Below are 16,061 nucleotides of genomic sequence, written 5' to 3'. Positions count from 1 at the left end.
TGCTGAGTGGAGAGTGGACAACATTGGACCTTCTGAAGTCGACAATCATCTCTTTGGTCTTGTCAACGTTCGGAGACAGATTGTTGACCTTACACCAGTCTACTAACTGTTGCACCTCCTCTCTTTATGACCTGTCATCATTATTGCTGATGAGCCCCACTACAGTAGTGTCACTGGCGAACTTGATGAGGTGGTTCGTGCTGGAGCTGAAAGTGCAGTCATGGGTCAGCAAGATTGAACATGGGGGACTGCGGGATGACAGCCTGGTTCAGGCAGGTGTTGAAGATGTCCGTTAGGACGTCAGCCAGCTGGTCTGCACAGGCTCTGAGCACTCGACCTGGTATGCTGTTGGGCCCCGCAGCCTTGCGTGAGTCGACTCTGGAGAGCATCTTTCTCACGCTGGCCGGGGACAGGGAGAGTACCCGATGAATTTGGCAGGGGGTTGGTTTTCCTCGCTGGCTCTGTGTTCTGGGCCTCAAATCTGGTGTAGAAAGTGTTGAGTGCATCCGGTAGACAGGCGTCAGAGTCACAGACACGTGGTGTAGTCTGTGATGGACTGGATGCACTGCCACATGCGCCGTGTGTCTCTTGAGCAGGTGAAGTGATGAGTGACTCTGTGTGCGTAGTCACGCTTTGCCTGCTTGATGCCACGGGAAAGGTTGCTTCTTGCTGCTCTGAGCGCCGCCTCATCTCCTGCTCTGAAAGCAGCATCCTGGGATTTCAGCAGTTTATGAACTTCTGTTGTGAACCATGGCTTTTGATTGGCTCGTGTGGTGATGGTTTTCATGACTGTAACATCCTCAATACATTTGTTAATGTATCCAGTCACTGACGCAGTGTACTCCTAAATGTCTGTGAGATGGCTGCTGGTTGCTGCCTCTCTGAAGACGCTCCAGTCTGTACGCTCAAAGCAGTCCTGCAGGGCTTAGATAGTTCCCTCTGGCCACACTCTGACCTGTTTGGTTGCAGGTTTTGCCCTCTTAAGCAGTGGTTTGTATGCTAGAGTGAGCATTACAGTGGTGTGGTCAGAAAGTCCTCGGTGGGGGCGGGGAATGGCTTTGTATGAGGCCTTAATGTTTGTGTAGACCAGATCCAGTGCATTTAATCCTTTGGTTGGAAACTCGACATGCTGATAGAGTTTGGATAATACAGTCTTTACACTGCAGCCTATCAGTGCTCAGTATGCAAATGAGTTGGAGAAGAGAGGGGAAACTAAAAACAAATATTCTCTAAGCTCCAAGAGTGACAATGGCAATCGCCAGCGAGACAGAGAGAAGCAAATATGAGGAGGCATCGTCGTCTTTCAAATCTACAACAGAGTATTAAGGCAAAACTGAGGGGGAAAAAATCAGAGATTTCAAGAATAACGTTGCAATATTATGAGAAAAAAGTCATAATTTAATTAGAATAAAGTCACAGAAAAAAAGGTTTTAGGAAAATAATTTTTAGGAAATATACTACCAGCAACCAACAAATTAGACAATCTGATGCTGATGTGCCAAAAGATTAAATATTTCGTTATTTGTGATACCTACACCAAAGTATAACTTCACAAGATGCTCCATGCTCCTCATTTTAACGCAGGCAGCAGGCTGCTTTTCTGATATTTCCCCTCTAAAATAACACGTAGCCTAAAATTACGACTTTATTCTCACAACAGTATGACCTTTTTCTTGTGAAACAAGTTTATTCTTGTAATATTACAACCATATCCTCCAAACCTCAGAATTTCTCATTCCTCAGTGTGGCCCTAATACTCTGGTGTGTCTTTCACTGTGATAATACCACCATTTCTGATATGAGAACGGCCGGAACACATACAGCCGAAATGATAAGGGAGAGGCAGAGAGAATGCCCTCCTCTGGTATAACTGTACACAAGTCTGTGGTGCATGACGTGATTAGAGTGAGACGAGCAGAGAAACACAAACCCCACGAAACAGTCGAGTGATAAAGTTATAAAGTGAGCGGTCCTGATGAGACACTGAGACAGAGAATGTGAGTGGAGAAGCAACAGGGGACTGACTAAGGAAAAGGGAGTATAAGTCCATTTTGTGGCTGTGCTTTGGTTATAAAGGAGATGCTATTCACAAATGCACTTTTTCTGTTAAACATGTGAAGTAACTGTTTATTATTGTTATTGTGAATTATTGCAAACTGGTGTTCAATAAACTTCAAAAATAGTTGGAAATTATTTTCATTTCATTACATAGCAAACACAGTCTATTCATTTTCAGCAGAGACACCCTGAAATTGTTGTCTTTAATGTACATTTTTCCTTCATTACATAAAGGTGGAAGCATACAATGGATATTTGAGAATATTTTTAATTTTGAGAACTTTGCTAGAAATTTATATATGACACAAACCACATGTTTAAAAAGCAGTGAAAAGAGCTCCTTTGCAGTTCTGATTTTAACCATGTTTGTATCCATTCGAAAATTCAGCTCTGAGCCATCCATACGTATGTGACATGCACATCTCATCATCTGCCTGTGCTGAGGACTCCTGGAGGAAAAAGGCCAAGACAGGTGCAGCAGCAGCTGTGCAGTGCTTAAAGGCTAATTTATACTTCTGCGTAGACTCTACGCAGAGCCTACGCCATAGCCTACGCGAGTGGCCTACGCCGTTGCGAGCATTTATAGGCCTACTTGTGCATTCTTATGTCTGCGTCACTCTGTAATGAAACCTTCAAAATGCTAGTTTACGGTGGGGTTTCTATGCCACTGTATTGAATTTCTTCGTGCATTAAAATCGGTGGCAAAAATAATGTTAAATAAAAAGCATTATTCAGTCATTGCACAGCAATATCTATAGAACAAGTTTTGCGTTAAAAAGGACTAGCTTCTAAACTTTGAGGGACAAACAAACAAAGCTCTAAAATAACATGTACTCAGTTCGCCATTTTGCCAGAATTTTTTCAGTGGCGACTGAAACTGAGCAGATCATGTTGGAGTTGGAGTTGGAGCTAATAAATGTTGAACAACAGTTACTTTTACCGAAATTACTGCAATGCAGAAAAAACAGAACATGTTTGAGGAGATGGTATGTACGACCATGGAACCAACTGAGGCAGAAGGAGGGCTATGCTACCAAGCGGACCAATCACAGTTGTTGCAGTCTGCATCTACCTACGGTGTAGATTTGACGCAGAAGTATGAATTGGCTTTAAGGTACTCAGGTTTTGGCCAGTTTTGTTTTGTTTTGCAGCATGTTATCATACTCTGACAAACCCAGAGGTTGTCGTTGGACTGTTCTTGATGAATCTGCTTGGTCACAATCCAGGCTGATATTTGTAGTTAACAGAGTGAGAGTGGCCCATCTTACTGGTTTTGTGTTGGATTTTAAACTAATGCACAAACATCAAGGTGAAGGCTTGTGTGCATTCGACCACACCTGATCCATGTTAAGTGTCTTTCTCTCTGACTTCTACACCAACAACAGTTCAGCCACTGATCTTCATGAACCAGCTGAGCAGTCAACATCACTGAGTGTGCAAACTCTTTCAAACTCACTGAGATCTCATTCTCGAACCATGGTTGTCAAAAAACACCTGACTGAATCTCTGGGTCCTGCCTGATGTTTTTATAAGCAACTCTAAGCATAATGTTGTCATAACTGTTTTATTTAATCAGACACCACACTTGTGTGGAAGCTTGCTTTCAAAGCGCTCTATATTCCTCATTTCCATTGTTTTGGTGGTTACCTGTGCCTTTCCTTGGGAAGACAAAGAAGGTGGTAGCTGATGGAAAGTAAGACCTCCGCCCCCTAATCTCTCTCTGCACTCAGTCCAAGCCAATCAAGACAGGTGCTCTCAGGGGGCATAACAAGACAGGATCAGAAATTAATTTGACATCTCCTGTTAAATGTCATCTGCAATTAAGGCTTGTGGGGGAGGGTGGGAGGCCCAATCAAGCCTCCACGCACATCTCAGTTCATCCTCTACAGGGAAATCAGCCACAGGAGTAGACAGGAGGAAGAAAAGAAAGAGGAATTAAACAGATGTCATAAATGTCAAAGTAAAAATCATTTTCTGCCCTACAGGGCAACTCATGGCCACTGACAAGGAAAAAATCAGACATAAAACACACCTTTTCTGCCAACCTGTCATCATCAGCTCCCTGTATTTGTGTTAATTTTATGACACAACTCAATCAGGTAGCGGAAAGTAAAGGGCATAAAGGGCATGTCATCCAATGTTTCTTTTCATCTATCTGCTATACAAGGGTCTCTATGAGAACACAGTGCATGTGGAGACCAAGATATTTCACTTTGATCCACTTACAACTGTACAGGACCCCCACTAACACTAGGGGTCACTGAAGTGCAATGTTGGAGAGAATGTCTTGTCTTGAGAACACAGCCTGGCCGGGTGAATGGTAAACTACAGAATGCAGAGTGAAATTTACAGCTGCACCAGCTGGGCAAACCATAAACACATGTTGTATGGTTTTATGGTCACATAAACAATAGTGCCAGAGTAAAAAAGCAAAGATGAATATCCATAGCACCAATCAATGGAAAACACATTTGTGTGTTTTTATTTCAAAGGTGTCATATCAATTAAGCGTTACATTCACAATGCCAGGTGAAGGAGATGCTCGCCATGCTCACTGATCAAACCTGAGGGGTGTCTGTCAGAACAGCATTTTGTCAGGTACTAACTGCTCAAGGCTGATGTGTAAAAGCTGATCCTGAGTCAGATGTGTCAGATGTATCAAATGAGACAGCCCAGAAAAACACATAACATCCCTATACCAGCACTTACGATCTTATGCAGCGTTCCATTTGCCTCAGAAGTCGGAACTGGGAATGACGTCACAACACATTCCCAAACAAGTCAGAAAACCTTTTTTAGCCAGGTTGGCCATTGTTAGCAATACCAGTTGATACAACACATATGTGGTATTTTGCGCATATAAACACCATAGCAACATGTCCACAGTCATGCTGTATGTATGACTGACTTAATGAGACACAACTGAGACAAAAGTGCCAATAAGCAGTACATTACTACAGCTTTCACTACTTCTCAACTGGGGGCAGCAATCTTGGATTATGAAGTCAGGGTTGGTGAGGTTCCTCCGAGTTGGAAATCCGGCTTCAGGGGGCATTCCTGTTGAAATTTCTGACTGGGAACTCTGAAATTCCAACTTCCAAGTTCAAATGGAATGCACCATTACTCCATCATGTCTTGTTTTGTGAAGAATGAACAAAGAATTGATTCACAGTGATATACAAGTAGGCTATAAGGTTCAGGAAGGCTGAAGTAGCGACACTCCCAACACAGCTACTGAACACCTCTTGTATTCACTGAAATCAGTATGTAGGTCAGTGGTCATATTTGAATCTGATAGTATTTTTTTAGTAGGCTGATCTAGGGCCTGGGTCAATGAACAGTCTCTGAGGTCATTTGTCCCTTTTCAGAAGCAACATCTACTGTGTAGCCAAAATGAAATGGGAAGATATAAGAACAATTTTGGATCAGACCAACATGATGGCTGAAGCAGTGGGAGCCTTATACTTTAATACATGGGCATTCATTTACAAATACAACTCACTGTCAGCAATCCAAAGCACCATCACTAACTGCATGTTGGAAACTCACAAGGACTCGTCAAAAACCCCCAAAAACTTTCCTGCTTTGAAGATTCAAGATTCAGAAAACTTTACTGTCCATCACATGATGATAGAAAATTGTCTTGGGTTAGGGGCTCACAAACAACATAAAAACATACACCAATGACAGACTCACGTAAAATTACATTAAAACACAAACAATTCCATAAATAAATAAATAAGAGCATGTGTGCAAAGCTGCATTAAAAGGCAGTGACAGTCTACTTGTCCTTGTTTAAAATGGATATTGCAGTGGGAATGAGAGACTTTTTGTAGGTTCTCTTTTTGGCCAGAGGTGCTCTGAAGCATCTGCCCGATAGGTAGGGTTGGGTTTTTTCCGATACTGGTGCTAAAACGATTCTTTTAAAAACAGTGTCGGTGTCAGTGCCTAAATGGTTCCTAAATCGATACTTTAAAAAAAAGAAAGCACAAAACGAAGGTCGAGGACATTAAAGAACAGCTCTTTTTTTATTTCTAAGGCAAATCTGAACTTCAAATTGAACAATATATTAACTTAACACCTTAAATATATGAATATAAATAAATACAAAACACTTACAAATTTACATGCTTCATCAGATGCTTCATCTACAGGCTAGGCTTCACCAGTGCTTCATTAAATTTGATGTGTTCCCCCTTTACACGCAATTATTTTTAATCATTTGTTGCATGTCCCGGTGGGAATCCATGACAATGCAGACGGGAATCCATGACAATGCTATGCAACCAAGTGAGACGCATTAGCTTTCAGTCTTTCACATTTTGACCACTACTGGCGGGGTCTGTGAAAGGCAGGCCTAACACTTCCTGCCCCAAGGCGCCAGAAAAGTTAAAATCCAGGGACCAAGCAAGGAAGAAGGTACTATTTGACAGATTTTGAAAAAATGCTATGCAGATTCACATGTAATGTCTTAGGCAAAATCATTACCCCACAGCGTTTTCATCACACAAGTGTGATGCAGCAGTCTGACCAAATTCTGTCACCAACACAGCTTTAATAAGCTGACAACACTGGAAAGAGCATTCTGGTTTCAAAAAAGGAATTAGCAATACTATGTCCATAATCATTTGAATGTGCTATATTTGCAGACTGGGAAACCAGTCTGAGGAACTACATGGTATTTCTCAGCCTTTACACCGAAGCCTTCGGTTCAAGTCACTGACACAAACATAACTTGCTCAAGTGAATGGATCAATAAACACCTGCATTAACACATGCACTTAAACCATGTCATGTCATCTAAGGGTCCATTTCAGCTGTGTGCCATGTTCACTAACCAAATAGTTCACTAGTTGTGTTCCATGTCCTTAATCAAACATTTCACTAGATCTCTGATGTATTTGACTGAGTTCAAACAAAAAGACTCAGCCTTAGGGATGTCAAAAGTAAACAACACAGGCCAGTATGATAAATCGTACCAGAACAAAATCTCGTGCAGTTGATGATTGTTGCTGCCGACTTGCTCTCTTCCCTCCCCCATTGCTATCATATGTGACATCGTGTTGCGTTAATAATTGCACCTGCATATTTGACAAGCTGCTGAAAAAAACGATTCTTCAGTGAAAACAACAGTGCGCAAGAAAAAATGTACCATTAATAGAAACATAGTGCAAAAGGCTTATCACTGAGCACCAATCTGGACAAAGCTTTTAGGGTAGCCCAATATTAGTATTCGACAGAGCCAGCCGTGCCACTGACAATCCTAACAGGCTAGCTAGATCTGTCAACAGACAAACTGGCCACACTTGTCGCACCAACGTGATTGTATCATTGTATCAACAAAATTCATGGTTCGCTACTAGTAAATTCTATTCTGATGAGCGACACTAAAGAGATGCGATTGTAAGATAAATGTAATTAAGGTAATTTAGATCTCTGAAGCCGATTGGTGTTAAGCTAGCTAAATAGCACGCTACATTCCCCACCCCCATCCTGGCCTACTCCAAACAACAAAAGGAAAGGGCGACGGGCAACGACAAATTAACAGTAGCTCGGGGCTAAGAGCTAACTAGCATGCGAGCTAACGGGATTCACCTTGCCTTTTGCCTTCGTATCCAATTATAGGCGAATGTTACTGTCGATTATATTAAACGTGTGTACGAAACAACAGCCGTATTAACATCTTCTAAATGTATTCTACTGACTTACCCCCAAAACCCACAAGGGCAGCGCGGAGGTATACTTGGTGGCTTGCTCCGTTCACTCCCTGTGTCCCCCATTGCTGTCTGAAAATGTAAGGCTCTTGTACGTGAGACCGGGGATGAGGACGCGGCCTTATTGTTGCGAATTCCTTGGGCAGCCGTTTATCAAAAAGCGCCTCACTAATTAGTCAAAGTAACAAGAAAAAAATCAAACGCGGGAAGCGTTGCCAACACGGCTGACGGTTATTACCTTTCGAGTTTTTATAACTGTATTTTTTAACAGATGTACCGCCGCAGACAGTCCAACGGACCGCACTGGGAGCTAAGGCCGATCAGCTGGAGTAAAGGGAAGTTCCATTGTGTGTATAGGGGTGCCTAATTATTGTATGTATATTTTTTTATAAACGTGAAGTGTAGTAATCCAGTGGACGCCAAAATGTGTTCTCGACGGCACTACCAAAATGTACTGTCTAAATGTTAGAGTCACAGTCATATGCGTCTTTATGAAGTACGTGTTATATCAGAATTTGTGAACAAGTTTAGACGAGGTGGAATCGCCCAATCTACACCGTTTGTTTGTAGCAGATATTTACAAGTCAAAGGCGTCTTGAGAACCTAACCTGCCTTCCCTTCCTCGGTCAAAACGTTTTTCAACAACACACAAAATGAGTAATGTTTCATCATTATTTTGAGTTCCTCAAATGTGCTGTAAAATATAGATCTTAAGATGAGTTTTAATTTAAGGTCTTTGAAGTGTCAGCATTAATGTCACAAAATAGGTTGTTCATGAGAGTTACACAGCAGTGTTGCTGCAGCAGCATGATACTGTGAGTATCCCAGTAAAGTTAAATGATTTAAATGCAGAGGCCGGGGGTAGTAAGGAAGGTAGAAATAGCTTGGGTCAGTAGAAGGGGAAATGTTTTTCTTTCAAAGTGCTATCATTTCTCACATCAGTTGCTCAGTTGAGCCCCAGGCCTTGAGGCCACATGAGACCATGCTGTACAACTTCAAAGCCAAATCTTCCTTCCCCTGTGCACAAACACACTCACACCTCACACAGTAAATAAAGGTGCCTTAGGAGTTCATGTGACAGTGTATCTATCAAGCTAAGTAAGGGACATACTCAGCTCAGCTGATAACAGCTGATAACTCCTTGCTCACAGTACTCATGCACATACACAACACCGCCATAGACATTTAGATGCATACCTACACACATGTACATGTATCCAGGTCTATGTCAGGTGTTGAACTTTTGAAGGAAATTTAGGACCCCCTTGTTACATTCGTGTTATACTGAGCATTGAGAAGCACTGTGTTTATGTTTAGCAATTTTAAATCCTTTCCATAATTTCTGAACAATATAACATAAATTTGGAGATACAGCTGCTCATGCAGGCACATGACTCAGCATCAAACACAGCAAAGATCAAATCTTTACGTCAAACAGGAAACTTTTTAGAGTGTGCACACTAGAGTAGTAAACCTGATTGGTTCTTGTGTGGTTCTCATTTGCATAAAGTTGAGAATTCGCCATCTGGATTTCGCTTGCTTTGGTGAATTCACCTCCGATTTCGCCAATCAGAGTGAATTTCGGCCCTGTTGAACCTGAATGAGACCGAAGCGAAATTCGCTGCAGTGGAATGTACCGTTAGTGTACACACACATTTCCCCCTATGTAGTGCATAAACAGTTCATAAATACTCAATATTCATATGCTATGTTTAAAAAGACAGGATGGAAATGCACTTTGTACTGCTTACATATGAACAAATCATAATCCTAATACAGCTCCCCTGACTGGGCTCCACTGTATTGGAAACACAAGGTGTGTCAAAAAAGTTGATTCATGAGGTGTGGTTTTACAGGGAAGCCATCTGAAACATCATTGTAGTCGATCCTATGTAAAATCTGTACATATATATGTTTGTCTAGGGAGGAATAAAACCATTTATTGATGGACAAACTAGAAGAGCTTTATTGACAAGCTTGCAGCATTGCAGCAGTTATAGGTTGTGTGGACTGGACAACAAAATGGGAATATTCAGTCATTACAGTTTAACTCAGTTTCTCTCCACAAAAACAGTGCTATATATAATGAGGTGCTGTATATAATTTAGAAATATGTAATATGACACTGTGTAACATATGAGAATAATTAACGCGTGGGTGTCTTTCTTGGAACTGCCCCCAGGATTCAATGCAAAGACACGGAAAATGCCCACTTTCAGTAATTAGTCTGGCAGCTGAGCTGTGAGGTTCGACACATTTGGATTTAAATTATGTTGAATTGTAAGCTTGTCAGGAGGCAGACTGGAGGACATACTGTGATTGAAGTTACTGTGTATGTGTTGGGTAGGGTAATCAAAATGGCTTAAATAATCAGACTCTACATATCTGCCATGAAAACAGACATTTTGCCATAAGGTTACATCTAGTGATGTGGAAATTTAGGTTAACATTTCAAGGTTTTGGTCAGTCATACCCCAAAACGTTCAACATATTTTCTATTTTTTTCTATGTTTAGATCAGGCGGCACGGTGGCGCAGTGGGTATCGCTGTTGCCTCACAGCAAAAAGGTTTCGGGTTCGGTTCCTTTCTTGTCTCTTTTCCACTAGGACGGTGCTGGTGCCCGTGCCCGTGCCGGTGCGGAGCCAGTGCTGCCTTGGTGCCTTTTGAGAACCGGCCCGCATTTCCACTGGTTTGGGAACCGAACGCTACATAGCGAAAGTTTGGGTAATTTCCGTGGGGGAAAAATGAAGGCTGTGTCCGAAATGGCATACTACATACTATTCGCATACTAATTATGACGTAAAAGTAGTAAGTAGTATGCAGTACGTGAAAAATAAAAATTTTGCAGTACACTACAGTTACCCGGATGATGTACTACTCTGGCGAAAATTTCTAGTATACATCCCGAGCTCACTTCGCTGACTACTCCATCCCATGATGCAACGCGGTAACCTCTAACTTTCCAAAAATTTTCAAAAAACATGGCGGACGGCGACAATGGCAATGTAGTGTAGTGCACTACACGAAACGTCTCGTAATTGTACCATACTGCATACTAGCGTGTGGAGTAGTGTGCAGTACGCAGTGTATACTAGGCTAGTATGTAGTATGCAGTACGCTAGTATGCCATTTTGGACACAGCCAGTGTCTTTTTCTACCACTCTGGGTCCGACTACGTTCATGTAACATGTTAACAACAGCCCGTATTGATGTAGACACAAATTGTTACTCATGCATCTTTTAATCATATACATATTTTCATGCTACAAATATCTTTTAGCCTACCGCTACTTGGTCAGACGTTTTTTGTTACTCCCGCCTCTCTAGAGAACGTCACGTATCAAACGCTGAACTGATTGGTTCTCGCATGGTTTTTATTTGCATAGCCTCTGACGTCAGCGGTTCCAACTTTTGGGACCAGCAATTCTGTGGTGCCGTGCCGGTGCCAGCTTTTTGGCTCCGGCACCAGTATTTTGTCAGTGGAAAAGCGTGGCCCCGGTGCTCGATCGGGCACCGGCACCGGCACCGCGGCAGTGGAAAAGGGGTATCTGTGTGGAGTTTGCATGTTCTCCCCGTGTCTGCGTGGGTTTCCTCCCACAGTCCAAAGACATGCAGGTTAGGTCAGTCATACTAAATTGCCCTTAGGTGTGAATGTGTGTGTCTGCCCAACCTGTCCAGAGTCTTTTCCTGTCTATGAGCGCTGGGATAGGCTCTAGCACCCCCAGTGATCCTAATCAGGATAAGCAGCTTAGATAGTGAGTGGATCAGAGAAAATATAAGTAATTATGCATCCATCTGGTACCATTACATATCAAATTATTTGTTTAACTGCATGCACAGGTAAATGATGTGATGATAGAATAGGAATACTCTGGCTCCCTGGTATAAGTCCTCTCCTCTGAACAAGAGAAAAGAAATAAACAACTGCTCCTTACCCAGCAATGAACATCAAAAATATATTTCATTCTGTCTCTGATACAAGTCTGTTCAGCAAACTCTTTGCTTGTAAGTTTGGAAGCCAAAATCTTCCCTTAAAAACTGGTATGTGCAGCTAGGCACAGTTTGCTTTTGGCAGACCACAGTACCACAGCAAACACGTGGCAAAGTGAAACTGTTTATTGCCACTCGTTTCACACCATCACACTGTCTTGGCCCACGCGCAGTTAGGGCAGAGCCTCAGTTTCCTGATCAAAGGAGCATTAACTGCCAGAAACTACAGAGGAGAGTTAGCTGGTATGGCTTCACAGAGCACAATTAACAGCAGGAACCTTTTTTCCTTCTCAGTTTAAATCCCAGTGCAGCACTGAGGAGCAGTAGAGTAAAATGAACTGATATGGAGGGACGGCACATGTCCCAGCCCAAGGTACACTCCATACCTAGATTTGTCTACAGGTGATAGAGTTACACAGTTCCCAACCTAATTAAAGTTTGTGAAATGGGGGCAACAAACTGGGCAAGGAGGAGGGGGAAGATCAAAGAGAATACTGAGCAAAATCTCCTTCTGGCTAATACAAAGAGAGAGAGCAAGAGAGAGAGAGTGAGAGGGGGGAGATTTATTGATATTTAATGAGGAGAATTTCATGAACTAGTGTTTCAGGCAAACAAAGGAGGTGTGTTGAGAGAGGCCTGAGACAGAAAGAAATAGAGAGAACCAAGAGAGCAGGCATTAAAGTAACAAGAGTTAGAGCACTGATACATAATAATGTACATGTATTTGCAGGTCACTGAAGAGAGAGCAAAGCGTGGGGCACAGAATGTGCAAAAGAGATTTTGACAAGGCTCTTCAGTATCAATGCATGAGTAGTACAGTATTTCTATTCATGGCACTTTAGAATGTATGGATTTATTATAGATTAATCTATGTTATAATTACTAGATTAGAAAAAAATGCAGGTGTTTGAGTACAGGAAGCTTAAAAAAATATCACTATATCCTCATAAAAAATCGTGAGTAACACTTTTACTTGTAATTGTCAGAAGTAGGTAATATAAGATTCTGTTTGGGTTTGTGGTGTTATAAAGACGAGACAGACCATCACGTTATTTGACAACAGGCTTTAGTAACTGAAGCTTAGCACAAGTAACAACAACTGAGGTGGTTGTTGGGATATGGCAGACTTTACCACCGGTGAACTACCATTGACGTCCAATAGGTGACACTATAATACCACCTATAACATCTCCCTTTTCTTTAAGTAAAACCACACTCTTCTTGTAATAACAAACCGTGTCTTAACTAAGGACATGGTTACAACAATGACAGTAAACATGACCTGGGTCTAAAAACAATTGAACAGCCCGTCTTATCTTCCCCTCCCCCCCATATCCTATGCCTTTTTTTTGTTTTTGTTATTTTTTTTTCCAGCTACCCAGGGTCTGTAGCTAACAATCCATGCTAAGTTACAGATTCAGTCTGTTGGTAGGCCGTGTCTGACAGCCATATCGAGTGAAAACAGGGAGATGAAGAGAAGAAAGGACAGTAGGTGTATCCAATGCCTGTGGTGGGCCAGAGGTATGCTGACTGTTGTAGGGCCTGCTGGGAAAAGGTTAAGGAGAGAGCATGCATGCCCGCTCTCCCTTAGCCATTCCACTCTGGGGCTGAAACTCACTGCATTCAGCTGGAGGCCCCTCTGAACCAACCATCAGCTTTTGTGACGGCATTGGCTCTACCACATGCAAGTCCATGCGATTGCAACAATAGAGGTATCCCTCGACCCCCACCAGATATGACTGTGGAGCCACCTTCTGCAAACACACTCCCCTGTGCCAGATGCCTGTCCTGTCACCTGGTAGCGGCTTCATCCAAACTGCTTCCACCACAGCCAGCTCAGGTAAGTCCTTGGCAGTCCTGTTGTAGATGAATTAAAAGACTTGTTTCCTATGCCGCAATTTGTCCACTACATCTGTAATGACCCGTGGCTTGAGAAGTGCGTGAGCCACCAGCAGAGCCGACTTCAGACGGCGGGACATCAGCTGTTGGGCAGGGCTGCTGTCCATACCCTCTGTTGGGGTGTTCCACCATTGTAATATTGCCCTCCAGGCATCCTTGCCTTTCCGCATACTTGCATACTTGCATACTTGTTGCATATTGTGCACTTACTGACAAAGTCTTTTATTTCATTCTGCATTCCCGGCCAGTATATCGTCTCCCATGCTTGTCTATAGCAGGCCTCGCCACCAATGTGACTGCAGAGTATTCCAGCAAGCGTCTCAGGACGCAGTGACTTGGGGATCACAACTCTTTGTCCTCTGAATAACACTCCATTTTGAACACTCAGGTCCTCTTAGGCCAGTACTCTCTGATAGCTAACACTGTTTCATCCTTGTTAATAGACCAACCCTGCAAAATGATAGCCCTCACAGCTTACGACTGACTGCCATTTTCTGTGTGTTGCTGTATCCTGTCTGTGACGTCAAGATAGTCAGCCATATAGTTATGTGCTCAATCGCTAGCTGCTCGTCCACCATACTGCAGATTGTGTACTCTGCCTGAGCCGGGGTGGGTGTCAGAGGTGACAGCCCTGCTCAACGTGTCACTCACAAACATTAACGGTCCAGGTTTGTAGATGATTTGCAGGTTGTAATTCTGTAGAGCCAGTAGCATGCTCTGAAAGCGCTTGGGTGCGTTAAGTAGAGGCTTGCTGAAGATCGCTATGAGGGGCTTGTGATCTGTCTCCGCTGTGATATAATCTCATCCATATAAAAATGGAAATGCTGACAGGCAAATACTATGCTAAGACATGCCTTCTCTATCTCCGCATAGTTTCGCTCTGTGGGTGTGAGTGCCCTCAATGCGTAAGCAATAGGCTGCCCCTCCTGCATCAGACAACAGCCCATGCCATGCTGGCTGGAGTCACTCTGTACTGTGACGGGTTTTGAGACGTCGTAGTACCGCAGCACAGGTGTCATTGTCACAAGCTGTTTTATCTCCCTGAATGCTGCATCATGCTTTGGCAGTCAGTGCCAGGCAATGTCCTTGTCCGTGAGTCTCCTCAAAGGCTCACATACCTCTGAGAGCCGCGGGAGAAAGTTGGCCAGGTAGGTGACAAATCCGATGAGTCTTTGCACACCCTTGATGTCAGATGGGGCTGGCATGTCCAAGGCAGCTCTGACTTTCTCTGGGTCAGCTTTGAGACCCTCAGCCGACAGAATGTGGCCATGAAAACGCACCTACGACATTTTAAACTGAAGCTTCTTGACACAGAGGGCATAATCCTCATATTCCACCTGGAAGATTTCCCAGTTCACACTCAGATTGCCACTGAGCTTCATCGGAGCTGACGGGGGTATGATCGCAGCCATGGCTATTCATTGCTGCTGCAGTAAAGCTAATGTTAGCAAACAAAACTTGAAAACTTGAAAGACTCACTTGACAGCTCAATGTACATGTAGATATTAGATCGCCGAATCAAAGGTCCACTTCTGACACCATGTTTGGTTTTGTGGTGTTATAAAGACGAGACAGACAACAGGCTCCAGTGACTGAAGCTCAGCACAAGTGACAACACTGTGACACTACACTTGCAGACACTCCTCGGACCCTCGAACCCTCAGACCCTTAGACTGATAACTGTCTACATACATTGCACTAAAGAACTCAATATTGCACTACCCCACAACCGTCCATGCTGCTGCACATGCTGTTGCTCAAGCACTTTAAGATTGTTTCCACTCAGGACTGTTCACCCATTACACACTCTATACTCCTACTCTTATACCTCTATATTAATATTTCTACGGCTCTGTACATTCTATTTATGCACATGTACATAATATTTCCCTATATATCTCCCTATAGAACCCCTATATCTACCTTTATTGTTCTTTTATTATATTATTATTGTTATTTAACTGCTACTCTTGCAAGTTGAGCTGGCCCCGAGCCCAAGAATTTCATTGCTGATAATGATGTCTACAATTGTTATCTAGTAAATGACAATAAAACTTGAAACTTGAAACTTGAAACACTGAGGTGGTTGTTGGGATACTGCAGACTTTACAACCGGTGAACTACCATTGATGTTCAATAGGTGACACTGCATCTTAATTACATTGAATTCAATTTTAAAAAATGCAAATCCATGCAAGGTTCAGAGATACAGAGTAGCTGCTTGATCAGTGAATGCTTCAGTGTGACTGAGGCATGGCTTCAAATGGCATTTATCCAACTGCTGCTCTGAGATCCATCCTTTTAAGCTTGTAAGTCATGAACATACATCAGTTACACTATTAGGGGACAGAGAAATCTACATATAAATACTACTTGAAAAACTGACAGTGGTTTGGCTGT

General features: G+C 42.7%; 1 protein-coding gene across 2 annotated transcripts in view; it reads right to left on the bottom strand.

Moving 5' to 3' along the window:
• Positions 1–8,070, bottom strand: part of LOC115810793 (AN1-type zinc finger protein 3) — a 36,405-nt gene extending 28,335 nt beyond the window's left edge. For both annotated transcript variants that reach the window (XM_030772806.1, XM_030772805.1), the window contains exon 1: positions 7,768–8,070. In XM_030772806.1, the coding sequence (XP_030628666.1) occupies positions 7,768–7,838 (71 nt within the window). In that variant the 5' untranslated portion in view covers positions 7,839–8,070. The remainder of the gene's footprint in view (positions 1–7,767) is intronic.
• Positions 8,071–16,061: the final 7,991 nt, after the last annotated feature.

Source organism: Chanos chanos, chromosome 4 (assembly GCF_902362185.1).
Source record: "Chanos chanos chromosome 4, fChaCha1.1, whole genome shotgun sequence".
Taxonomy (NCBI): domain Eukaryota; kingdom Metazoa; phylum Chordata; class Actinopteri; order Gonorynchiformes; family Chanidae; genus Chanos; species Chanos chanos.
Note: the sequence above shows the minus strand (reverse complement) of the source record. Positions and strands in the feature narration are given on the sequence as shown.